At 46.4% G+C, this 24,546-nt stretch overlaps 4 protein-coding genes across 13 annotated transcripts; 1 reads left to right on the forward strand and 3 right to left on the reverse strand.

Annotated features, from left to right (window-relative positions):
• Positions 1 to 206: 206 nt before the first annotated feature.
• On the reverse strand, positions 207 to 4,754 carry LOC114865333 (transmembrane protein 54-like). Of its 2 annotated transcripts, none has more exons than XM_029166397.2 (6): positions 4,626 to 4,754; positions 3,830 to 4,026; positions 3,634 to 3,693; positions 2,570 to 2,749; positions 1,294 to 1,440; positions 207 to 1,218 (listed from the first exon to the last, which is right to left on the reverse strand). In XM_029166397.2, exons 1-6 carry the CDS (start codon positions 4,636 to 4,638, stop codon positions 871 to 873), a joined length of 945 nt encoding a protein of 314 aa, XP_029022230.1. In that variant the 5' UTR covers positions 4,639 to 4,754; the 3' UTR covers positions 207 to 870. The 2 variants fall into 2 exon arrangements, with proteins under 2 accessions (XP_029022230.1, XP_029022231.1); XM_029166398.3 differs by having other exon boundaries at positions 3,830 to 4,057; positions 4,626 to 4,730.
• A 171-nt stretch (positions 4,755 to 4,925) lies between these two features.
• On the reverse strand, positions 4,926 to 7,271 carry LOC121201644 (gap junction beta-3 protein-like). The gene is made up of 2 exons (XM_041072794.2): positions 6,430 to 7,271; positions 4,926 to 6,311 (listed from the first exon to the last, which is right to left on the reverse strand). The coding sequence occupies exon 2, from the start codon at positions 6,251 to 6,253 to the stop codon at positions 5,516 to 5,518; it is 738 nt and encodes a 245-aa protein (XP_040928728.1). The 5' UTR covers positions 6,254 to 6,311; positions 6,430 to 7,271; the 3' UTR covers positions 4,926 to 5,515.
• A 111-nt stretch (positions 7,272 to 7,382) lies between these two features.
• On the reverse strand, positions 7,383 to 9,916 carry LOC114865335 (gap junction beta-4 protein-like). The gene is made up of 2 exons (XM_029166400.3): positions 8,023 to 9,916; positions 7,383 to 7,933 (listed from the first exon to the last, which is right to left on the reverse strand). Exons 1-2 carry the CDS (start codon positions 8,556 to 8,558, stop codon positions 7,642 to 7,644), a joined length of 828 nt encoding a protein of 275 aa, XP_029022233.1. The 5' UTR covers positions 8,559 to 9,916; the 3' UTR covers positions 7,383 to 7,641.
• Positions 9,917 to 10,014: 98 nt separating this feature from the next.
• On the forward strand, positions 10,015 to 19,906 carry zgc:91944 (uncharacterized protein LOC436941 homolog). Of its 9 annotated transcripts, XR_008696094.1 has the most exons (12): positions 10,019 to 10,179; positions 11,359 to 11,461; positions 12,297 to 12,723; positions 13,005 to 13,090; positions 13,658 to 13,768; positions 14,838 to 15,050; positions 15,361 to 15,517; positions 16,677 to 16,759; positions 16,889 to 16,984; positions 17,439 to 17,554; positions 18,107 to 18,853; positions 18,947 to 19,906. XR_008696094.1 is itself a non-coding variant. In XM_029166391.3 (11 exons), the coding sequence occupies exons 2-11, from the start codon at positions 11,380 to 11,382 to the stop codon at positions 18,248 to 18,250; spliced, it is 1,512 nt and encodes a 503-aa protein (XP_029022224.1). In that variant the 5' UTR covers positions 10,017 to 10,179; positions 11,359 to 11,379; the 3' UTR covers positions 18,251 to 19,906. The 9 variants fall into 9 exon arrangements, 8 of the variants coding, with proteins under 8 accessions (XP_029022229.1, XP_029022224.1, XP_029022223.1 ...); XM_029166391.3 differs by having other exon boundaries at positions 10,017 to 10,179; positions 17,442 to 17,554; positions 18,107 to 19,906; XM_029166390.3 differs by having other exon boundaries at positions 18,107 to 19,906.
• Positions 19,907 to 24,546: the final 4,640 nt, after the last annotated feature.

The following is a 24,546-nucleotide window of genomic DNA, read 5'->3' on the forward strand; positions in this document are numbered from 1 at the left end:
CTGCGTGCGTGGATTTGTCTTTGTTATTCAGCGGCGTGCATGTTGTGTGGTTCGAAACCCGTCGGCGTACATTTCATGTCCTTTGACACCTCAGAGGGCGTGGGTTAAAGCGCTGCTGTCCGCCTGGAGGCGCAACCAGTCAGGTGATGCCGCAGTCTGTTCAAATCACAATGACTGTCAAAGATCACAAACCAAACACAGCTGCATGGTTTTGAAAAGACCTTTATTTGTACAGACATTAAATACAAACACGAAATTGCACTTACACATTCATTGGCATGAGTATCCTCATCTTCTGCCTCAGGTCTTTTAATCACGGTTTTGAAGTCGGAACAGGTAACTTACATCTGTAAACAGCTGGTTTCCAATTTCATATTAAAATATAGACAAGGCAATGAGAAGTCACTGCTTCTAGCCAATATAACACACAATCTGCATAATCCAAGCTACTGTAGATTTAGTGCAGAGAATCTACACATTGTTATTATCTAATCTAAACTCTAGCTAAGCTAAGGCTGCTACCATGTCCTAACTCCATCTCTATGCTTTGCAACAACATGTAAAAGCTCACGCCCAGCTATTCTTTTAGTGGACTTCACAATGAGAAGAAACACTGACGCAGTGTCTGTAGTTTGTAAGATCTGCGGTGGACATAAAAGCACAAACCCTTATAATGTGCAACGGTCCTCAGAGCTTCTTATTTTCATCCGTGGCGTTGAAGCTCACATCCATTGCATTAAATAAAACAGTACAAGCCTATAACTCCACAGCTTGAGGGAAGTGCTGACAAGTCTGTACCAGTAAAACATCCGAGTCCAGGTCCTTCACCTTCAGGTGCAGCATATACACTGGGCTTCAACAAGCCACGGCCTAAACCCAAAAACTGGACCTTTCCATCGTGGCCCTTTCCAGCAAATGGTGTTGCTCTGGTGCCCTTTGAGGGCTGCCGGTGCCCGTTTCTGGCCTTTGTCTGTGCGACCTCTCTCTGTACGACTGGCGAAGAGGTCGTCTCTCAGAGGGAGGAAGACTCTGGTGCTGACGGGGAGTATAGTGTGAAAGGGCAGGGGGCAGGCGCTGCTGTCTAGGAGGAGCCGAGTTCCACCTTGGAAGATGGTGATCACTTTTAGAAGGCTCAGCGGAGCGTGTCGGAGGCTCAGCGTGGCTTCTTGGAGGTTCAATAGCAGATGTAGCTACCTCCAAAGGCCTCACCACATTGATCTGCAAGTGATTAAAACTTGTTTTTGCTCCAATCATAACATTACAACCAAAAAAAAAAAAGGCTCGTTTGCTCACTGCTCTGCCATAGTGTTGGCGTCTATTGCTTTTGGGGCGGCAGGAAAGACCCAGAAACGACAGGCAGGCGGCGAAGCATCGGCTGGAAAACACCATCTGGATCACACAAGTCCCAACTAGGGGCACCCACAGGATCAGGGTGGTTCTCTGGGGAGGACGAGAGGAGTGGAGTTAGCAGCAGCCACTAGCTTGACCACGCAGCTCATGATCTGAAGCGAGCGAGTGAAGAAATGATGCGTTGCAGCAACTTATTTCCCCCAGGTGACTGCGGCGCGCTTCAAAAACGCAGCGAGTCTGGGAATTCGGGCTGTAGCACAGGAGAGTCAGCGCTGAATAAAATATGCAGAGCAGAATGTATCAAAGTAAAAGCGTATGGGGGGAATACAAAGATAAAGAGCCGCCTTTTGCTGGGCATGCTGACTCGCAGACTTTTACAGTTTACAGTCTGAAGTTTGGAGCCTTCTTCGGGAATCTTTAATGAAATATGCAGGAAGCACAAAAAAAATCTTGCATCATTACTGTCTCTCAGAAACTGCAAATATCAGAGGCAGGAGGCAGAAACACATTTTGGAGTGATGTAATGCGGCTCCTGGCAACCGTGCTGGAGGTCCCCTGCTAATACGACGTGTGAGCTAACAGCCTGCTCAGCAGCCTCCACGGACCAAAACTAATTCAGTTACTTCCTGGCTGGAACATTCGTTTATGATTAAGGAGTAAACACAGCTCGTCTGAAGTCTTGTTTCTATAGGTTAGAACAACTGTACGGGCGCATTGTTGCAGTAAAATGTTTCTCCCACATTCGCTCGGCGTCACAAATGTGACTGTAAGAATGTCATGACCACTGCCCTGGGGAGTATCTGTCCAGTGTGGTAGCGGTGCCATTAATGGATGAAAGCTGACAGGGAGGATAATTTAGAACCTACACCGTGCGTATCTACAGCTGGACTCTCGTTAACCCCTCGCGTCAAGTGCAATTCCAGCGTAATACAAAGGTCACTTGCCTGACAAATTGTAGACTACAAGCTCGGCTGAAATGCCACAGCGGCGCCGGCGCGCGGCTGCGGCCGTGAGGCTGAGCGGGCCCGACAGCCCGTCTGTAGGCAGAACAGAGCCTGAAGTGGACAGAGCGGGCCGGGTCAGCACTTCTGCCACCGCCCGGCTGCCGGAGAGTGACAGGAGAGACCGGCGCGCTGCCCCCCCACGCCCGCACAGCAGGAGGCCGCGTGCGGCACCAGCGGTTCGCCAGCTGCTCTGGTGGAGGTCACAGTTCACTCACGTTTAAAAGCGTGGGGTCGAACGGGCAACTGGAGTAGCCGCTGGCGTCGGAACCGGCGCAGGACGTCAGGAGGCTCCGCCCGCGCTGTCTGATGGACATCGCCACGGAAACCAGAAGCCCGACGGCCGAGGCGGCCGCCGTGACCGCCGCGGCCAAACTGCCTGCGAAGAGTGACCACGTCTGAGGAGGAAGAGCAGGTAAACGTCACCACAGATGAGGGCAGGAATCCGCTGCAGCTCATGTATAAAACATAAAAATGTACTCAATCTGATTTTATGCATAACGCACTTCCTTATTAATATTTATAACAGGCCCTCAGTTACCTTCTGTCAAAGAGTCTTTAGAGACTTCACATAAACCTGCAGACAAAGCATGTTTGTTCTCACAGATACTGAACGAATTCAGCTTTATTACATAACTAAAGTCACTAGCTATTGTCTGATATTAAATGATATCCTGGGAGGGGAGACCAATCCTTTTCATGAAGACGACTGCGCTGTTAAAAGTAAAACTGATAACAGAAGTAACAGAGTAATGAGTCTAGAAGAATAGACACCGTATAAGCCAGCGTGTGATGAAATGACCGCTTATTCACGCATGGACGATTAAGGAAGATAACGAGATGGAGGAGAAGTTGAGCGGCTGCTCGGCCGCGCTGAGGTCATGCTTAGCCCGACTAACAAAGAGAAGGAGGACGAGTTTATCGCGGCAGGTTTGGCCTCGGCTTACTCATTCATTCAGCTGCCGTCTGAGCGGCCTGACAGCTGATTGAATAAACAGGGAGGAGAAGCCGCGCCTGCCGGGCGAGGAGGATTCAGATACCGACTGACTAGACAGGCCGAGAGAGAGAAAAAGCATGAGAAGGCACAGAAGTATGAAGGAGTTTGCAGGCGTGAATGCAGCACAGGTAGATGTGTCAAAATCAGCAGAGAGTGCAATGAAAACACGGATGTGGCAAAGCAGGAAGGACCAGTAAGAGCAGCGGGAGCGTGACAGCACGTTTCAATGTTTTCCAGTCAAATGTTAAAAAGTGAAAATGTGGAAAATAAAAGACTGATACCAACCAGGCCTCTGTTCTTCTTGTTTTTGGAGAGGATGATAGCAAGAACGCCCACCACAATTCCCTGTGGAATGGAAACAGCTGGTGAAAGAAAGTAAACTTAAAAAAAAAAAAAAAAAGTGATGACCAGCAGCTTCAAACATAATAGGCAGCAACTCTTGATATTCACCAATAAGGCGATAAGCCGTATGTGCACTCACTATGAGGCCCGTGACGAGCGCCAGCACATTGGACGCGACCACCTGCGCGACGCCCGCCCGCTCGCTCAGGCCGATGTGTCTGAGCACCACGCCGTGCACCAGCGCTCCCAGCAGGAAGTTGACGTGGCCGACGCAGACCACGCTCAGCCCCATCTTCATCAGGGCCTTCGGTTCGTCCAGGCTGGCACAACACAGTTCTGGTGCAATACACAATGCAGAGAGAGAGAGCTGCAGGGATTGTAGGTTTGTATTGATCACACTCACACACACACACACACACACACACACACACACACACACACACACACACACACACACACACACACAGGAGCCGGGGTCAGAAGCACAGCAGAGATGTCACATGTATTAATGATTAGCTGCTGAGCACATAACTCCAGTAGTGGAGCTGCACAGGAGGAGGGGGAAAAGATTTTACACCATTAAAATATGGTGAAGAGGACAAACACTAAAACTATTACTGCTGATCAAAAAAAAACCAACCCTAAAAACAGAACTGATGATAATTATTTAAGCAGCATCTTTAGTCTGAGCAGTGGAGTTTAATGCTCAGTAAATGAAGCCAACCTAATAAGTGACAGATCAGCTGAACACAGAACCAATGAGACAATGTCTGACACTTGGATGGAAGGTAAGTATCAGGGTTAATGAACTTTTTGCCAACACCACAACGCTGGAAATAACTACAATTCACTCCGTCTACACACAACCACACTCCCAATAAGCGCGCGTGTTTTGGCCATTTGATCAATCAAACGCATTGACGGACGTTTATTACCTGCGCCAACCATTATCCTGTCAGGTCACCATTCGCGTAACCGACGGAGGAGCTCGTTTGTTTGATCAGCGTTTATCCCCCACGCTCCTTAAACTATCGCAAGCCAACGAATAAACGCGACAGGTCGAGTGACGTTTCTGCGGAAGCTTTTCAAAATAAAGTGTTTTTGTTATTTTGTTCGGTCATAATGAGTTTGCTGTAAATTCCCATATTCCTGAAATGATGTCAAGGAGTGTTTAAAGAAAAGTTAGTCAAAGTCTGTGTAAATTTGTGTAGTATGTCAAACTCTGCTAAAAGTACAAGGGTTAATAATTATTGTATAATTTAGACAATAATACAGTAGGTCTCAACTGGTTTTATACACAGCCCATTTATTTTTACAAGGAGTTGGTTTTGATGCTTTTATTTTGAAATCATAATTGTTATTCACCTGTCTGCGTTGTCGTTCATTTACTGCTACATACATACTCTTCAACGAAAGACTGAGAAAGCATTTTATTTCCAATGTACTGGTGGTCCTCTATTATAAATTTACAAAATAAACATTTGAAACATAGTTATACTTCATTATATTTAAGTAGATTCAGAAGTTAAGTTAAGTAAAGCAGCCTCTTAAAGATTTAATGTCAAAATAATTCACACAGTTAATCCCCCACCTCTCAGCTTTCCTGTTTGTTTACCAACTACGTTCTGAAGGTTCTGTTGCCTTCACATTATATTGCACACGCCTGCGATGCCACCAGGTGGAGGAACTGTGTCATTAAAGTACATGTAATTTTTATATTCAAAAGCATTTAAACATCACATTGAAACCAAATGTACCTGATGATTTAATCCCCCCTAAGGAAAGATTTATTTTACATCTTCCTATAAAGAAACCCTAAAGGTGATCAACAAGTGGCGTGATAAGTCTGCTTCGTAACGTCTTTGCACTCGTCTTTGTGGATCTTTCTGGATGAAGTGTAGCTGCTGCCTCGGCGTTTGAGGTTCACTATCCGAGACGCGATCAGATACAGAATCTCACAGATGTTGATCACCACGCACACCACAGACGTCCCCACCATGAAGTAGGTGAAGACCGTCTTCTCCGTGGGCCGCGCGACGTAGCAGTCGACCAGGTTCGGACAGGGCGCGACGTCGCACTGCACCTTCCTGGGCAGCTTGAAGCTGTTATAGACGTAGTGGAGCAGGTAGAGGAACGTGAGCTCGAAGACGGTCTTCAGGAAGAGGCTGATGAGGTAGGTCCACCACAGGCCGCCGTGCTTCTGGCCCGGGTTGTCGTACAGACACGTGTCGTCGCCGTGCTTGGCCTTGTACTTGCGCTCGCGCTCGCCTCGGTAGGCCACGTGCAGCACCACCATGAAGGACGGGCAGGTGATGAAGATGAGCTGCAGGGCCCACAGGCGGATGTGGGAAATGGGGAAGTAGTGGTCGTAGCAGTTGTTGGTGCAGCCGGGCTGGCGGGTGTTGCAGTCGAAGTGTCCCTGGTCGTCGCTCCACACGCGCTCCGCCGCCACCACGAAGATCAGCACGCGGAAGACGAAGACCACCGCCAGCCAGATGCGGCCGAAGGCAGTGGAGTATTTGTTGACTCCGCTCAGGAGGCCCTCGAGAAACTTCCAATCCATCGGCTCAGCTTTGGCTCACTTCTTTCCTCTTTAAAGGTTGCACGATGTGAAGTAAATTCTGTAGAGATGGAACATGATGCAAATTACAGTCGTGCGATTTCCAAGAGAAAGTGGTAAAAATATGAAAATAATTAATTAATTAGTGATACTCTACTCTACTAAAATTTCCACTTTACCTTAAGCGTGTGAGTCTCACACTCAGTCCATTCTGTTCTCTGTCTAGTGACTATTTCAGGAATATGATCAACAGGTCACTTTGACCAACCGCTCTCCCACAGTGGGTTTGGTATTGGCTGCACTGAGATCAGCTTTTGGCCGTAATCTGGAGGTGTGGCGAACGTTGGCTTCCACCCATGTTGTCCTTTAAATCCAACTACTCATGAAAAAATGCCCAACCTGTGGAACCAGAGAACATGAATTCAAACCTCACGTTGATGATATACCTCTACCAACATGAATGAATTACATAAAAACGAAGACGAACGACAAACTTCACAACACGACAAACACCAATGGTGATTGTAACTTTGTGCACATTTAAAAAAAGGTGACTCCATTTACGGATTAGCTCCTGATCAGGTGTGTCCACTGACCATTACTGTAACAGGTGACTTGGTATCAGTGCTTTCAGACAACTGGTGGATGGCGATACGTGCACTTTGCGGCTTTGGATTGCTCACAATTAAACACTTAAACATGGCCACCGCCTAGCATTTGTTTGCGTTGACTCCTGAGATACACGGAGCCAATATCACCTAATACGACACATGCTTATTCACTTCCTCAGGTGGGAGCGTCCAGCAGTCACTGCCTTAATAGTACACTCAGCTTTATAATATTATCTTTTGCAAAATCTAATCTCAGCCTAATGTCCTGGCTTGAAGCGCTGCAGGATGTGGTTAACAGTCATAGAGGTGATCTGTAATGTGCTGTAGGAGCGGCGGCTGTTTTCAGCTTGTCAATAACAATGCTCCCATTACTACCCACGTGTGGAACATTGCATAACCGAGCTCTCTGCTGCAGGTTGCACTTTTACTTATTATGTTTAAATGGTCGGTATTTCTGTTTTTTTTTAAACTGCCCTGTCTGTTGTTTAGAACTTCATCAAAGCACAAATTTCATTCAAGAGTAATTGACATGTCATCTGTTTATTGTGAAACATTTTCCAATCATCACCTACTGTACATGTATAAAAAATGTTTAGCACATGAACTGTATTTAAGAAAATATTATTAACATCTTTAATTCTCAGCTTAATGATGACATTCTGCACATTTGTGTTAATATATATCAGAATAAGAACATCACATAAATCATATCTGCTGTACGTAGCATATAATGTGGAAAACCACGTTTTAGTTGAGCTCAAGTCAAACTCGTGATGTGTCCTAGCTGACACTTATGCTGTACGGTGGAGCTGAACCCTCAGTCTCTGCCCCGTTACAGTCGGCGGCCATCTTGGCCTTCTCTGAGCCGGACTCCTTGCAGGCACAGCCTTCCTTCCTGCTCAGAGGGGTTCTGGTCAGCACGAAGGAGTTCTCGCTCACGGGGCTGAAGCTTCCTCTGCAGCATTCCCTCAACCGCTTCCCGCACAGGTAGAAGACCTCACAAAGGGTGAGGATGATGCACACGAAGCTGGTCACCACCATGAAGATAGTGAAGAGTTTCTTCTCTGTGGGCCTATAGCGAATAAAACATCAATAAGAACAGTTGATTCTTTAGAAGATTTATAAATATTTCAAATTCATGCCGCATGGATGTTCCCTTACCTGGCAATATAGCAGTCCACCACATTGGGACACGGCTTCTCATTGCATTTAACTACGGGAGGGAAGAACGTGGCCTCGTAGATGTAGAACAGCAGGAAGATAAAAACTGCATCTACTGTTATCTTGAACAGCAGGCTGAAGAGGTACGTCCACCAGAGACCCCCGCGCTTCTTCGCTGTGTTATCGTACAGCGGGGCGCAGTCCTCGCCGTGCTTCAGCCGGTACTTGCGCTCGCGGTCTTTCCTGTAGGATACGTGGAGGGTCACGAGGAGGGACGGGCAGGTGACAAAGATCAGCTGCAGAGCCCAGAGCCGGGTGTAGGACAGCGGGAAGTAGTGGTCGTAGCAGACGTTGTGGCAGCCGGGCTGGCGGGTGTTGCAGTCGAAGTCCTTCTGATCGTCGCCCCACACCTTCTCGCAGGCCACCAGGAACACCAGAAGGCGGAAGATGAAGACGATGGCGAGCCAGATGCGGCCGAACGCCGTGGAGTACTTGTTAACTCCACTGAGGAGACCCTCAAGGAAGGCCCAGTTCATTTTGTTCTATCCGGGTGTTAGGTGGGAGCCCTCGCTAGGAAAAACACCCCGGACACGGCCTGCGGAGCTCTCAAAGACCGATAGTCTGGACATGGACTGAACTAAGTATGTCAGGCACAAGGAGTCTTTGTAGCAGGACTGATACTGCTGCCTCCTTGCCACAGGTTGGAGGAGGGAACAAAGCAAACATACAGTCACCTAAAGTCACAGCAGGACCGGCAACACCTTGACTAAGGAGAGATTTCTACCTATTTATTGTTAAAGTTCATTTAGTTAATTAAAACCTTGAGTCTTTGAGGACCTGGTGATATCAGACATCAGAGTGTTGTGTTTCTTTTACTCCTCGCATGTGTAAAAAGTGAGCAAAGCCTCCTAAGTGTTTAAAGGTCAGCCGTGGTCAATAGTCGTTCCTGCACTTGGCCTTTACTCACTGAGATTTCCCTGGAGGCCCTGAATCTTTATGTGGTGTCACATACCGTAGACAGTGAAAAGACTAAAACCTCTGCAGTGTTGGATTCTATCTTTTTAACAGGCAGAATATTCATTCCAAAGACTGGCACTAAGTGATCTCACCTGCCTAACGTGTTCATTTAGGAAACACTGAGAACATTAGAGTCATATTTTAACAGGCTACATTGTATTTCAATTTCTTGACGATGCTTGATGATAAAATAACTAGTGCGGCTTGTGTCCACCATGAAAATAGGCGTTCGAGTTTGCCCATCGCTTCAGACACCAGATCATGTCTGGTGAGAGAATCTATACAATCCCCATCAGCTGGATTTGAACGTCCCCTGGGTTCGTGCAGACACTATAATATGGTTTAGACCTTGTCTGTGTTAAGCGGGTAAATCAAATAGAAATATTAGATTTCATAGCAGTGGATATTCACTCTGTTCAGCAAACATGATGCCTGCTACTGTAGGTATTAATGATACTTTTCAGACACTGGAAATGCCTTTTACTTTAATAAAAAGATAAACATTTGATTACTTGGCAATGAATAATAGTAATAATTCGTTTTTTTGTGATAATTACTATAATTCGTCAATATTACAATAAATGTTATTGCACGTTCTCCAAGGACTTCTTGCGTTTATCAGAGCCAGCTACAGAAGCTTTGCGGTGGGTGGTGCTGTGTCAATACACACACATTTAGTGGCATGTTTTTCTTCAGCGTGCCAAAATAAAAGGACAAAATATTTAAAAAGTCAAAAATAAAACACCACAATTATATATAAATTAATGAGGATTTAAGATGAATTCTTTTAAAACAATTGCTCTAATTTGTAGCGTTTACTTTAATTCGGCACATTTTGCTGTTTGCGCGTAGCTGTGATATTATTTAGATATACAGTGAAGCCGGAAATCATATTTATCCTCGTTGCTGACTTGACAGCGGTGTCGGGTGAGGGGTCATAAATTCAGACTCCCATATTAACATACAGTATTTCCCCACAGCATAGCTGGGAGACAATATGAGCCTACAGCGTTCGCCCTCTGCTTCGTAATCAGCCGTGAGCGTCGGACGGAGGAGTTACTTTGTCCTTTCTACCTCTCCCGCAGTGTGAACTGTCTCGTCTGCCTCCGGCTGCAGCTTTCTCCCCACAGCGAACGGGAGGTAAGACAGATGCTCCGCGCTGGGACAGTCCGCTGCTAGCTAGAAGCTAACTCTGCTACTGTAGCTAGCCAGCTTAGTCGTTAGCCTTAGGTCAAAACTGCATTTAATGGAGTGTCACTGTATACTTCGACATAACGCACAAAACTTTTATTTCTGTCTACTGGCACGTAGACGTTTAGTACACGGCTCCTCGTCAGAAAACGGTGTCAGTGGAACCCCCGAGGTAGAAGTTTTAGCCAAGTTCATAGGCGAAACAAGGCTGACTGTAAGGTGAAGTTGGCAAGAACTGATAGCTTTACTTCCGGTACCCTTCAAAATACTCAATAAAAAAGTCTTTGTTGACGTGGGTACAAAACTTATTGTTATCCATGAAAACAAAACAAATGCAAAAAAATGCATGTAAGGTGTCGGTCCCACCACCAATCCCAAATTGAATGGCAACTGCAACATGACGCACAGCACTTTGGGTCATCGCCACAGATTCTGCCCGAATCTTTACATATATGTTCAATATAAGATTGGTTTAAATGTTTCTGGCTGCCTCTCTGTGTTCTTCACTGTTGTAAATTGAAAAAGAAATTGGGACAAGATCTTGGGCTTTGTGGAATTGGGAATGTTTTTTCACTGTTTACTAACAATTCATACTGAATGTACTTAAACATTGTAAATAATAATAATAATAATAATAATAATAATAATAATAATAATAATAATAATAGTTTAGAGTGTTGTCAGATTTTTCCAATACATGATCTTTGAACATTAAAACTATTGTATAGTAGGGACTAAGATTCTTTGAATAGATATGTTTTATTGTTTATTTTTATATTATTATTATTATTATTAGTAGTAGTAGTAGTAGTTGTAGAGACAACAGTGTGAGTAGTTGCTGATCGATAATAAACAAGGCAAAGCGTTTAGTTGCACGCACAACCCTTACTTTGAACGCCATGTTACACGACTTCCGCTTTCTTATTCGCTCCTTGCTCTCTAGCTTGACGCACACTAGCGGGCAGCTATCGGCGGAACGCTGGGGCTCGGGGAGGGGGGGGCCGAGCAGGGTTGAGCGTGTTAGCTTAGCCCGCACACCCCGCTAGGCGAGTCATCGGCTAGCCAGCATGCTAATGGAGGCAGCCTAAGCGCGACACACTGCAGCAAGTCTCCCGTGTGACTCCGTAGAGGTCCAGCCGAGGCGGAGCCATGCGACAGTGGTGTGTCCCCGCTGCGACCCCGCGCACCGAGCCAGTCCCGGGGCGCCTGTCTGTGTCACCCCCTCCGTCGGGTAAGAGACCAGGTTTCTTTTTAACAAATATATATATATTATATTAATATTGAAACAAATATTGGCACGCTAACTTAGTTCAGCTTATTAGCAAAGGTTCCTATGAGACAAAAGTGAATGCAAAGCAGATTTCTAATAGTTGTGTTAAAGCCTGTGGGCGTTAGGAACAAACATTCAGTAGGTGATTTACTCTGTACAATAAATGGAGAATGCTAAGGCCACGCCCCCTACAAGCCTGCACAGGACGGTCCACGGGGTGAAGTTAGGGCTGGGACTGAAGGGACCTGATGTCAGGTGACGTACTGTACGCCAGGGCGCCCTCTCCTGAAACGTGCCCTGGACCAGCGAGGCAAGGTGAGACCCAGGTGCGTGCGCCAAGCGTCAGACAGCGTGCCAAGCGTCCCGATGACCCCGGAGCCTCTCAGAGGAGAACGCAGTGCGGTTTGAAACTATTGCAAATCAGTTTAGTGCTGATTCATTATTGTTGAGCTGTGTTCCGTCGTTGATGTGTTATAATAAATGATTAGTAACAAGTACAGTGTAATGTTTGAACCCAGCCTTGCATCTTTTTTTTAATTTGTGTTTTCATCTATTAATAATCCTTTCATCGTTTATTCGTTTGGCTAAATTTAAGGTCCATCAGAAGCGCTGCTTGGAGATAAATATAGCGGTGGATCACTGGGTAAACACAGTGTGTAACTCGACCCAGCCATGCTTAGTATATTAATATGGCTTCTGTTGGTTTATAGTCGCAGACAACATTAGTCTCGTTTTGGTTTAAAGCCCGTCTCAATTTGACTTTGTCAAATCAGACGCCCTCTCGTTTTGTGTGTAGATGCCAGGATGGAGTGCTGCGGGGTGGAGCCGCGATACACCATCGAACAGATCGACCTTCTGCAGCGCCTGCGTCTGTCCGGCATGACCAAACCTCAGATCATCCACGCCCTGGAGTCCCTGGAGAGGCTCGACCCCGACCACCGCCCTTCGCACTGTGACTCTCGGCCGGCCTCGTCCAACAACACCCCGACCACGGTTGCTCCAGCCCCTTCCTCATCCTCGTCGTCCTCCTCCTCACTCTCCCTGGCCTCCGCCACCACGCAGACATCCGGCCTGGACGGCGCCGCGCTGTCACCCAGCAATAGCTACGAGGCCTCCCCTCCTCCCCTCTACCCGCCTAATGTGGCAGTCCAGCGGTCGTTCAGCTATGATATGATGGGAGAGGAGGAGTGGGACCTGGAGGAGAAGGTGGAGGAGTACATGAGGTGAGAAGGAAGATAAATGAGTGAGAATCAGTTGAAAAGCAAGAATGGCTTAAAGAATGGTGGAGACAAAGACTATTATAACATCAGATAATGACAGCTCATGTCCCCAGAGGTGCAAGCTTGTTCTCCAGAATTTGAGTGGAGTTAATTTAGGTCAGGTGTTTAGGGATGGCTGAAAAAAGAGAAGCATCAGTGAATAAGGTTAGTCAGAGCAAAGGCTGGGGTTTTAACCACACGGGTGCTTCTAACCCAGCAGTGGGTGTTTGTTGTTGCTTTTACAGGAGAGACAGCAACCTGGTGAAAGAAGAGATCAAAACCTTCCTCAATAATCGCAGGATTTCTCAGGCAATCGTCGGCCAAGTTACAGGTCACACTTCCTCTCTGATGTTTTTCACCTCATGAAACTTCACTCATAAGTAGCATTAGTCCACTTCACACTGGTTTGACAGAATAGCTATCAGCAGCAGAATGTGACACTCCTGTCTCTTTTAAAAGGCCTTTCTTTTTTAATTTATTAAAAACAAAGTTCCTCTGGATTTTGTATTTTATGAAAAACTATACTTTTTCATCTAGGTCAATTAAACATGCAGTCCTTTCCAGATCCTGCAACTAACCTGTAAACTGTATTTTACAAAATTTTAGATGCACAATTAACTCTGAGGAAAAATGTTTGAAATTAGCTGAAATGATAAAGGTAAAAAATAGTATAGTTATTGGGAATACAATGAACAGAATATGTGTGAATTTTGCCTAATTAATAGTTGTAAAAAAATGTTTTAGTCCACTCCTGGAAAGGTATTGCACAAAATCACATTAGTCCAACCAAAGTAGTTCAACAGCCATGTTTAGCATCAATAGCATACATGCTTAAGCAACAAAATCAGTCCATAACATTTGACATGTTAAGATGCCATGTCTTGCCTTTCATATGTAGGCATAAGCCAGAGCTACATCTCCCAGTGGTTGCTGCAGCAGGGCCTGGAGATGAGCGACTCCAAACGCAGAGCTTTCTACCGCTGGTACCTACTGGAGAGGAACAACCCAGGTGAGACACAGGCGCTAGCTGCTTAAAGAGCAGGAGCATCACGTACTGTGCAGCAGCACAGTGGGGTTAGATTGCATCACAGGGGTGACAGATGTTAGGTACAGGAGGATTAATTATGAACAAAGTGAAGATGCAGGCCCCAAGGTTGGATCTTAGGTTAATGATAATAGATTGCAGATAAGATAATGTAGGAAAGAAGCCTTGTGTTGAAATGTGGGCATGGTATTCATTGTGTTCAGTGAATGTGAAGCCCTGCTTGACAACCTTCCCCTGCCATCTATCTGCTATCTGTTTCGTCACCACCCTCCTGCGCTGTAAACCTACACACCTTTTTTTCCCCTCACTCTAACACCAACGTGATCTTCGGCCGGCTGTGGGGTCACGGAAGGACACGGGACAAATCTATAATTTGAGAGGAAAGGCGAATAATAAAAGGTAGTCCTGTCACAGGAGATGCTAATCGATAACGTTAAGGCTTCTGGGTTGGAAATGAAATTTTAGTGGGTGAATGCGGTTTGTGTGCGCAGGGTAGAGTAACAGCTCAGGTGAACACTGTCTTCTCCGTGACCTACATGGATTCAAACTAAGTAGTTGCCAAAAATGTCTCGTCGTTCAGGATAAATCCCATGAAGAGTCACAATTTTACAGCTCCACTTAAAACCATGGATGGAGCATCTGCTGCCTCTCCGCTTTTTAATCCTTTATGCGTTTCCCCCAACCACCTAAGCTCGGCCTTTGCTCCCATGTAGTTTCTCAGCTCTGATGCTGCAGGTACTCTGGTGCTGGTTTTCATTCCTACATGGCTAACAAACAGGCTGTTAATAGTGGTACTAACAAGAGCTACTCTTCTCAGTGGCCACAGTGCTTTGCTCCTGATATGGACTCCTACTGACCTGCTCCTTATGAGATATCAGTGTATGTATCCGAGTTGATGAATCAAAAATTGAAGGCAGGTCTACAGGAGTGTATCAGTTAACCCTCAGCCTTCAATCACATTAGCCCAACCTGGTGTTTCTAACCTAACCCGTGCCTGTGGCCTGCCTGACCCATGGTTTTGTCCCGACTGAAGGGCTGAGGTGGACTGAAAGCCAGCACAGCGTGAGTCCCCTGCCCAGGGCCAGGGGAGGGGACAGAGACGGGACGGTGGCGGGGGCAAGTGGCAGCCTCCCCAACCCCAACACCAACCTCAACCCCAACCCAGTGTGGAGCAGGCAGAGAGAGCTGCTGATGCACTTGCTGCCGTGGTACACTGCTGCCGCCGCAGCCGCACAGGCCCAGCCAGGTAACCACGCCCCTCCCACCTGCCCCGGCCTCAGCAGCTTGCCACAGGAGAAACGCCTGCACATCAGCTGTCCTGCATGCCATAAAAGCCAGAGTCACATCATCTTTGGATACATTTCAGTCTAATAATGTCAATGTCAATTAGGAGATTATTTGGAGACTAAAAGTGATGGGTGATAATAACAACTACATAGTAGCTGGTGTTTGCATTCCCATGTCAGACTTCAGATCAATCAGTCTCCGGTGTAAACACAATCTGATGTTGTTACGTGGGCTCTCAGTGGTTAATCTGTGCACGCTCTGTTTTCCAGGTGCCACCTTATCAATGCGGTCTCTGGTGAAGGAGGAGCCTGACTGGAGAACAGGCATCATGGCCGGGGACAGAGCAGCCATGGTGGGCGGCCCCCTGAGGCTGCGCAGAGGAAGCCGGTTCACCTGGAGGAAGGAGTGCCAGTCAATCATGGAAAGGTGAGCACCACTGGACTGTACTGCATTCAGGCCATGTGGAAGTTCAGCAGACAATAGCTCATTACTAACATATAATTTAGATGGCAGGTTTTTATGTCTACATTCCAGTGTTTGCACTAAAAGAAAACCTCAGATGTGTCACTCACACAGTGTTCTGCTCTAAGCTATTAAGATCAAGCTGATCAAGAGCAGCCGAGCTCTGCTGTAAACCTTTTAATGTCTCCAGGTGAGTTTGAACACGTCAGTACTTGAAAATTAATCATCGGGCCCTGGGGATTGTTATTTCTACTTGACAGGAATGCGGCACTGTTTGAGGAGGTGAGAGTGAATATTAATAACCCTCCCATGGTGACGGTGCATCGCTCCTTGTCAGAACCGTCTCACACACTGTATTGTGTCGCTTTGTTGTCGTCGCTGCTTCGCTGTACTTTTGTGCCAGACTGTCTGCTCCCGAGCACGCTGAGAGAGAAGAGCAGGCATTTCTCTACCCGCTGTGTGCAATTGATTTCTCTATTACATGGTTGGCTGTAAGTATAGGGTGCAGTCTGGCCACTCAGAGTAATAAGACCACAAAGGCCCTCCGGCAGTGCCCCCACATTACGCAATTCTGCTGCAGTGCTGATCCTTATGAGCTAGTTTAGACCCAAGGACATTACAGTAGAGGTGAAGATGAGGTGGGTGTTTGTGTGTGTTTCTGAGAGAGACGCTGGACAGGAGAGGGCAGCTCAGAAGGTGAGAGGATGAGTGGGCTGCTGCATCCTTTGTGTTCTGCAACGTGAGAAAATGAATCTTTCTCCGGCTTGGAGGGATTTAGCTGAACAAGAGAAACGACAAAAGAAATGATATAAGTAAATATATTTTCCTGAGAGACTCCTCATATTTGTAGGTTTATGAAAAGGATTATTTGTACGAAGCTTGATTTAAAGAAATAAATTCACCTAATATGTGCATTAGTGTATTGGTTTACAGTACAGTCTCTGCTGAAGCTCCTGAGTGTTTAAATATTGTCCTTTCTGTCCTCTGGTTCAATACAGCAGCTAAAAGTTGATGAGGTGTAAAACGAGGCGTAACTGTTGCTGCTCATCCTCTAATGAATGTGGAGCCTACGATGCACTAAGATTTAACTGTTTTCAATACTGAGCATGTTCATCTCTTCCAGTTTCTTTGTGGAGAATCAGTATCCAGATGAAGCCAAGCGAGAGGAGATCGCCAGCGCCTGTAACTCTGTTATTCAGAAACCAGGTACTTTCCTTTTTTCACAAAAACCTAAGTCTGTTAGAATTGTCTGTGCAGTATTTGTAAATCCAACCATCTTTAGAGCCTGAGCGTGGTTTTAGAACTCCTTCTACTGTTTTTGGTTTGATCTGTCAGGCTGTAAGCTGTCAGAGTTCGAGCGTGTGACGGCCTTGAAGGTGTACAACTGGTTTGCCAACCGCCGAAAAGAGATGAAGAGACGAGCCAACATTGGTAAGACCTGGTTGTATACAAAGTCTCTTAAGCTGAACTGGTATAAACCCACTAGCAACAACATTAGCGCCACCCAGTGGAAACTTTGTTAAGTGGACAAGCTTATCAGATGGACAAAACCAATTATATTCTGGAGTAAGTAAGTGTCAGATTACTGTATTGAGTTATTTTTGATTTTTTTACATCAAAAAATATATATATCCACTAACTGAAGTAAAATTTTAAGTTTCTGCACTTTTACTTTACCCACTGACTATTTCCTCATCATCCTTGTAATGATTATAGCTTCATATACCTTCAAATAAGTCTTACTATTCTAGAAAACAAAAGAAACATTCATTTTATATTTGCATCCTCTAGTTAAATTGTAACTGTGGATTACATGCATTGTACCATTATTTCTGGACAATAATTGACCCCAACCAATTTCCACTTACTGCTCTAACACAACTAGAAGCTGCCATTTTGGAAAGCCATGGGATTGAGGTGCCAAGTCCAAGCTGCCAATCAAACAGTGAGGAGGGAGAGATGCAAGAGTTTTCTGATCAGATGAATCGATTCTCAGAGCAAGTAAGTTATGGCCGGCCACATCAAGAATAATAACTACTGTAGGAGTAGTAGCTGCAACACCTGGCCACTGTCCTTTTGGCCGTACTGTTTCCATAAACAGCTAAGTCAAATTAAATATCACTTTAGCTTTAGGTCATTTTGGGTAATTCAAGTGGATAATTACACACAGCTGCTTCAAAAGGGCTCTTCGCTTCAGCACCTCTATTACAATATGACTGAGCGGAATAAACCGCTTAAAAAAGGTGGACGTCTGCAAAGGATCAAGTCAAGATGTTACTGACATCACACATCAGAGTTTGGAACACTGGACTAGAGGCCAGAGTACCGAGAGGCTCGTCCTGCTGCTTCACACCAGGCAGCGCTAACAATCCTTAACAAGCTGACCAAGCAGAAAGCTGCTGCTGCTGCTGCTGCTGCTTGGAGTCCTGTGGGACCTCAAACAAGCCAAGCTGCTATGCTTACACTCAGGAATCTGTGTTTAGTAACAGGACATGACTAAGAAATAGAATCTCCATATATCTTTCTCACATCAGTGTATTTGACCTCCAACAGGAAGACACGTCCTCCCAGAGGCTTGTTGACCAGCAGGACCCGTCCTCGTTGGCTGCTACAGAGGTAGCGGCCCTGCCAAGCAGCCCTCAGGTCCCGGAACAGAAAGAGGAGAGCTCCAAAAGGGAGCCCGTGGACGAGGAGTGACCAAAGGCCCAATTTTAAACAACTGATGATAGGAAACAAGAAGTGTCTCCTCTACATGTGTAGGGCCTCTGGGGCCACTGACACCCAAAAAAATGGAAGGGAAGAGGTGCTGAAGCTCGGGAGGTGTCTCTGATGGCAAGGAGGTCACTGTATTTATCAACAGTAATCCTGCTTATATTAATGGCAATATACAGTATACATATATATATATATATATCTATATCAATATATAGTGCATTCCAAGATGGTATTAAAAAGCCTAAATCCCTCAGAGAGAGAATCATGTAAAGGATTCCTCGCATATCTTAAGCTAAGCCTTTTCTGTTGTTGCTACGTACCTTCGTTTTGCTTTCAGAGGGATGTTTGATGTGCTGAGCCTGCAGGTCAGGTTGTGTGTTGGGCTCAGGGACGACGTGCCCCTCAACGATGCCGTCTCTGGTGGCACAGATTCCCTCTGCTCACATAAATGTCTTCAACCCCCCCCCCCTCCCATATGGTTCGCGAGACTCGAACCTCAACACCACGACTGCTTAAATCAGTTCATTCAACGGATGCTGTTGCCATGGAAGCTGTAGAAGCCCTGAGGGACAACTGGAATCTCAGGTAATCCCAAAAAACTGGATAAAGACAGAAGATGTGCACCAGATTGTTTTTGTCTTAACCTGTGCTTTGTTTTCTTCATCTTAACCAAATCAGGATGTGTTATTTATACCTTTTTATATTGGCTGAATGAGAAGACGTCTCTGTCATCTGCTCTCAGTGTTACTGAACCCAGCTGTCTGGTTTTGTTTGGACTGTGCCCTCATCCTCAGACCTCAGTTCAGCCAGTGAAGCTAGACCACTTCCACGGGTCTACTCGCGTTCTTCCTTAACATGTGACAACAAATGTGATCAGACGTCTTGCGGCGCTGGTCCACATGCTACGAGCACCTTCCATTCTACTGAACACACTAAAGCTTAAGCAGCCTCACAGTTTGTAGAACTGTGAGGCTGCAGTGGAGCTCACTAAGTGGAAAAGGGGAGCGCCACAGACTCTGTTTGGGCCTAGACATGTACTGTACATAACCCACCAATACAAGTTCACGGGTGCTTACATTTAAATTGCATTCACACTATATACAACAGTTTTTTTTTTGTCATACTTGAAATGACTCGCCGACTTAAAAATCTGCATTATGTAGTCCCTTATATCAGCAGGCCCAAGGCCTCGGGAGTTACTCCCTGTGTGTCCATGAAATGGACAAAGACGCTTGTTCTCACGTGGCCCCCGACAGGCAGCCACCATGTTACCTCCAATGCCAAAGCTATGCCAAGGTAGAGATGAGCTGCAATAAACTGTGCTTCCAGTAACGGGACACAACACGGTCACCACAGTATAGACACGCCGATCACCTGAGACGTTCATGTGCTCGGTCAAACACTAGCCAACTCTAGCTTACCTCAGAATCACTGCGTCGTCCACGCGTCACAGGCCGTGACTGTGGGAGACGCACACAGTGTTATGTAGCATTTCTAACAGCGGGGCCTCCCCTGTGTTGTTGATGTGTACTCACCTCAGATGTCCTGTCGCCCGGCTTTGGACTGATTATTCTGCTCCTCTCTGTCTGCTTTTACCTGACAATGAGAACAAAATAAGAATAAAACTGCAAACAATCATCAGTGTGATGGAGCTTTATTTAAAATGAACATTCAGCTGGTGATGTATAAAGTCACAAGTTGTACCTCAGTAGATGCTGGAATTTTACAGGCCAATTTGAACTTTAAACTGGCACATTCATTACCACTTTAAGGAGTAAATACAGAGATAGGGCACCAAGGTCACATTTGAAATGAAAAAACAAAAACTTGTGGAGTTTTGAAGGGGCATATTTTAGACCGATGACACGACGACGCATCAATAAAAAAGGAGCTGAAAAAGTGCTTATGTAGAAGATATGGTGCTGTGGCCTTATATAGTATATGTACTAAACGTCTCCCCAAGGAAGTGTAGCTCTTATTCTCTCGTGATGATTGATTGCTTTGTATCAACTCAATCAAGCCTGGTAAATATACTTAGGTGTATATTTATGTATTTGCACCTGACTTCAAATCATTTGAGCTTGTGTATATTTAGATTGAACAGTAACAGCGATTTGTAGTTGTATCATTAAACAGAATAACCTATTACCAGGTAAACGAGCTGCAGTGACGCTCAGAGCCACGATCAACACGTTTCTGTAAGAATGTTGCTCTTGGTCCAAGCTGTTCACGTGAATCGTGTGAGACATCTGGTGAGGATGAAAACATCTGTAGCTTCTGGACATGATTTAAAACGGTGGAAAGAAAACCACAGAACGCAGGGACAGACGAGTGCTTAGCTGATTACTAAGACTCCGACATAATCACCATCATCATCATCATCATCATCACTCAGTATGATTTAATTGCTCCAACTAGATGTTTTGAATAAGAATTTTAAGAGATATTTAAATAATTTCATCCTCTCATTTTATGGTAATAGATTCTAACGAGCTGTGTTTGGAGCAGAGGCCTACTCCACGGAGGGGAATTCACTTGCATCGGGAAATCGGTAATTTATAGCGCAAGTGTTTTATTTACCTGGGACTGACTAATACTATGGCGAAATGCTCAAAGCTGCCTGATGATCTGTAAACAGCTGTTGCCTGCTGACTAAGCCTCACAGGCTAAAGTGTGGCGTCTCTAGAGGTGCGTGTGTTTTTATTACCTGCTTGCAGGTATGATCATGCTCTCCCCATGTTGGATCCCGTTACAACGCAAACTAGGCCTGAACGTTATTTCTCACCTCGACCACGAGAGGGAGACATTGTTCAATGTGTGTGTGTGTGTGTGTGTGTGTGTATGAGCAGGTGCATCAAGATGCTTGTTCACGTCCTTGTTAAATTCAAGGTTTTTGGAAATATTCATGAACTTGTGCAATTATTTTTTTTTCAACAACTGACTTTTGGAAACACTCGAGACGTCACGTGAAACGCTTTCTCCAGAGGCCTTGCGCTTGTTTTCGCCTACTCAAAGCTGGTTTACAGAGGGAGACAATACGAGGAGTGTCAGCCGCCGCGGTGACGTCTTTGCAAGTCAAATTAGCACAGCTCCGTCTATTTCTTGTTGTCTGGCGCTGTGTGCACAGTCGTGTTGCAGTAAATCCACGACCATCTGCTGCATTTAACAGCCCGACGCAAAGTCAGTCTCCTGCACGTCAGTTCGCCCGGTTTCTGCAGTGCAGTAATTATAAATGGGTTTAGTTCACTCATTGCTGCAATGAATCTGTTTTAGTGGCATTTAGGATCTGACCTCCTTTCCTGAGCTCCTTTGGCTCAACCTCAGGTGGAAGTAACGACATATTGTCTGTGATCTCTTGCAGGCTCTTGACAGCTGTGTAAAATAATTAAATGAAGGGTTTAGGCTTTTAGGGTTTCAGTTTAGGATAGAAAACAACAAAAAAAATCCAGAAAAGCACATGATGTTATGAGTTGAGTTGCATTTAAGTGAGTAAAATAAGTATTTGATCCCAGAGCAAAACACAACTTTTAGTACTTTTGAGGAGAAATCCACCCACAGCACAGCGGTGAGATGTTTCTTGTAGCTTGTTAAGGTCTGTAGCGTCTCAGGAGATATTTTGGTCCACTCGTCTTTACACATCTCCTCTAAATCCTTAAAGTTTCTCGGCTGTTGCCTGGCAACGTGGAGCCTCGACTCCCTTCCTATAGGAATGAGGTATGGAGACCCGCCGGGCCACTTCACGGCCTTCACGCGCTCCTTGAGCCGCGCTCGTGTCGTCCTCGGCGGCGTGTTTCATTTAAAACCACATCTTACTGGGACACGCGCGCAACGAGCACAAAATGCAAATGAACTGGCACAACTTTGCCGCTCACGCGCCCGTAGAGACGCCGGGCTGGGAGCCCGCGCCACAAAGAGACGCGCGCGCGTGCGTTTCGGCAGCGTCGGGCTTTGAGACGTTCTATCATTCATTCCCTCAGAAGTGTTTCCCCCCCTCGTCTCCCCCTCCATTGTGGAGCGGAGAATTCATGACCTGCCACCTTTTTTCGCTGACTACACAGGCCGTCCGCTGCCTTTGCTAAACGATCCCTCGCTATTTTAGCGGCCTCACAAAACACCTGACGACACAAGTGGCACCAGAAGTACGCCATTCAATTTGTCAGTGGTTATTACTTTGTAGCGCGGACAGTTACAGTTGTGCCGCGGTCGCCGGCGTCTTCCGCGGAGCTGGACGTCACCGGAACTCCTGGAGGCGGAGAGAAATTGTTTATTTCTTCCCTCGGCCGATCTATTGAATTCTCCCTCTGGTCTGATTAAATTCCGTCTCGTGGCGGAGAGCGCCCTTGCGCGAGGCGTTCTTTTGTGGGAGGAAGCGGGTGAGAAGCGCGGCGGGGAGAGGGTGTTACGGAGGCAGATAAAGGGAGGATGGGAAAGGTTACCTTCAGGCCGGTGGACGTCAGCGACAGCTCCATCTCCACCGGTGCTCTTCCTCTCTGATTTCTCCTCCGCCACGTGCGGTCGCGGCCAAATAGGTAATTTGCCCTTGAAAGAACGACCGGGACGGAACTTTCTACTTTCTTCCTGCGGACACGCACGTGCGGTGACACCGTGTCCTGATTCTGTCAGGGCCTCGGTCCCCGTTCCTCCATTCAGACAAGAATTTCCACTCATAGCGGACTCACGGTCCCCCTTTTTTTATATTCCCTCGCCTGATTTATTTTTCCCATAATTCATAGCGTCTCTCAGCGGCACCTTGCAACTTATCAAATGAGCGCAGGCAGGTTGAAATAAAATGAGCAAACCTCGCCTCTCCTTCGAGGCTGCTCCTCTAAACCACGTCTGTGTTCTCTTTCTCATTCTCCCGCTCTGGCAGCTGTAATGTTTTCTCTACACTTTGCTCTTTCAATCATGCCCCCCCCCCCCCCCCCCCCCCCCCTTCATGCTGCAAAAACTGTCCTGCAGACTCCAGATTCAAGTTAAGGAGCCTGATCAGTGCCTGTTGCTGATTTCTAAATTCTCTTGTTATGAATTTGACTTGTTGAATAAATGCTGTGCTCAAACAGTTGAACAGACCTGTGCAGGGCGTGACCGCTGGGATGGACTCTTACCAGGATAAGCGGATTAGATCATGGGCAGATGACCTGCACACACAGCCGCTGCTCCCAGGTCGAAGAAGCACAATCTGCCTCATCTCCAGATCTGCTGTAGCTCACAGCGCTCCCTCCCTCACCCCGCTGCGTCCCGATCAGCTCCGGGCTGGAGCTCGCCGGCAGAGGACACGCGAGATGAAGCGTGCGGAGCTTCAGACAGCGCTCCTCTGCCGCGCGACGGATAAGACTCCCCACGCGCTCATCCCTCAGTGAAAACGATTGAAAAGGGAAGATTTCCTGGACATTTTTCAAAAGCAGCAAAAGGGATCAACAGCTTAGACGCCTTTTTACTTCTCAGCAACTTCCTCGTGCCTAATGTTTATGCCTTTTTTTTTAGAAGAGTGTGTGTGTGTGTGTGTGTGTGTGTGTGTGAGTGTGAGTGTGAGTGTGGAGGGAAGTGTGGTCTTGTGAGCGGGTTTATTCTCCTGTGTATTGAAGTGTAAGAGATGGCAGAATGCTGTCTTTCACTTCACTGAGGATGTGCAGCAGACACATGGAGGGAAAAAGCAAAGCTCCCCCACTCACACACACACACACACACACACACTGAGTCTTGCCCTTTTACCATCACACACTTTGTGACATTCATACAAATATACCCACTCAGTGCATTATCACTTTAAAAAAGGCCGTTACATTCCGCTCCACCTGTGTCACTTTTATAACCGCTGCTGCTGAATGAATGCAAATGAGGCCGTGAACACCCAGGGACACAGAAGACGCGGAAACCAACCTCCCGCAGATTAAAGCTCGTCGCCGCCAGTGTGCGGGAGCCGATTCCTCTTCCCGCCTCATGTTCCTCTGTCACATTGTGTGTTTGATGCAGCTGGCAGCGGTTTCATTGTAAAGGTCTGAATTGGCTCCTCCAGTAGTTCTGCGTTCGCCGCGAACGTTTTAGTGCAAGCTGCGATTTCAGCGTGGAGGCCTCGAACGCATCGCGTGGAAGGCGCAGATAGGATTATTCGCTTTCTTGATGAACAGGGTCTCAGCCAGAGGAGCAGACTGGAGACTGGAGGCAGAAATACCAGCAGTAAACTCTTGGCCGCGCGTCTTGTTCGCGCTCAAGCGTCCAGTCTTCTGCTGGTCGCGTATTAACTCAAGCTTGTTTTTTGTAATTATGTTAGATTGCTC

The sequence above is a fragment of the Betta splendens genome, chromosome 11 (genome assembly GCF_900634795.4).
Source record: "Betta splendens chromosome 11, fBetSpl5.4, whole genome shotgun sequence".
In the NCBI taxonomy this organism is placed as follows: domain Eukaryota; kingdom Metazoa; phylum Chordata; class Actinopteri; order Anabantiformes; family Osphronemidae; genus Betta; species Betta splendens.

Excerpts from the sequence above, each read along its gene's own strand:
- LOC114865333 (XM_029166397.2), bottom strand. Across the intron at positions 2,750-3,633 it reads ACAAGAAGAACAGAGGCCTG|ACGTGGTCACTCTTCGCAGG; the intron begins GTTGGTATCAGT and ends CTTCCTCCTCAG. Across the intron at positions 1,219-1,293 it reads GCCAACACTATGGCAGAGCA|ATCAATGTGGTGAGGCCTTT; the intron begins GTGAGCAAACGA and ends AATCACTTGCAG.
- zgc:91944 (XM_029166390.3), top strand. The coding sequence starts at position 11,380 with ATGCGACAGTGGTGTGTCCCCGCTGCGACCCCGCGCACCGAGCCAGTC. Across the intron at positions 13,091-13,657 it reads AATCGTCGGCCAAGTTACAG|GCATAAGCCAGAGCTACATC; the intron begins GTCACACTTCCT and ends TTTCATATGTAG. Across the intron at positions 16,760-16,888 it reads CTCTGTTATTCAGAAACCAG|GCTGTAAGCTGTCAGAGTTC; the intron begins GTACTTTCCTTT and ends TTGATCTGTCAG.
- LOC121201644 (XM_041072794.2), bottom strand. The coding sequence starts at position 6,253 with ATGGATTGGAAGTTTCTCGAGGGCCTCCTGAGCGGAGTCAACAAATAC.
- LOC114865335 (XM_029166400.3), bottom strand. The coding sequence starts at position 8,558 with ATGAACTGGGCCTTCCTTGAGGGTCTCCTCAGTGGAGTTAACAAGTAC. Across the intron at positions 7,934-8,022 it reads GTGGACTGCTATATTGCCAG|GCCCACAGAGAAGAAACTCT; the intron begins GTAAGGGAACAT and ends TATTCGCTATAG.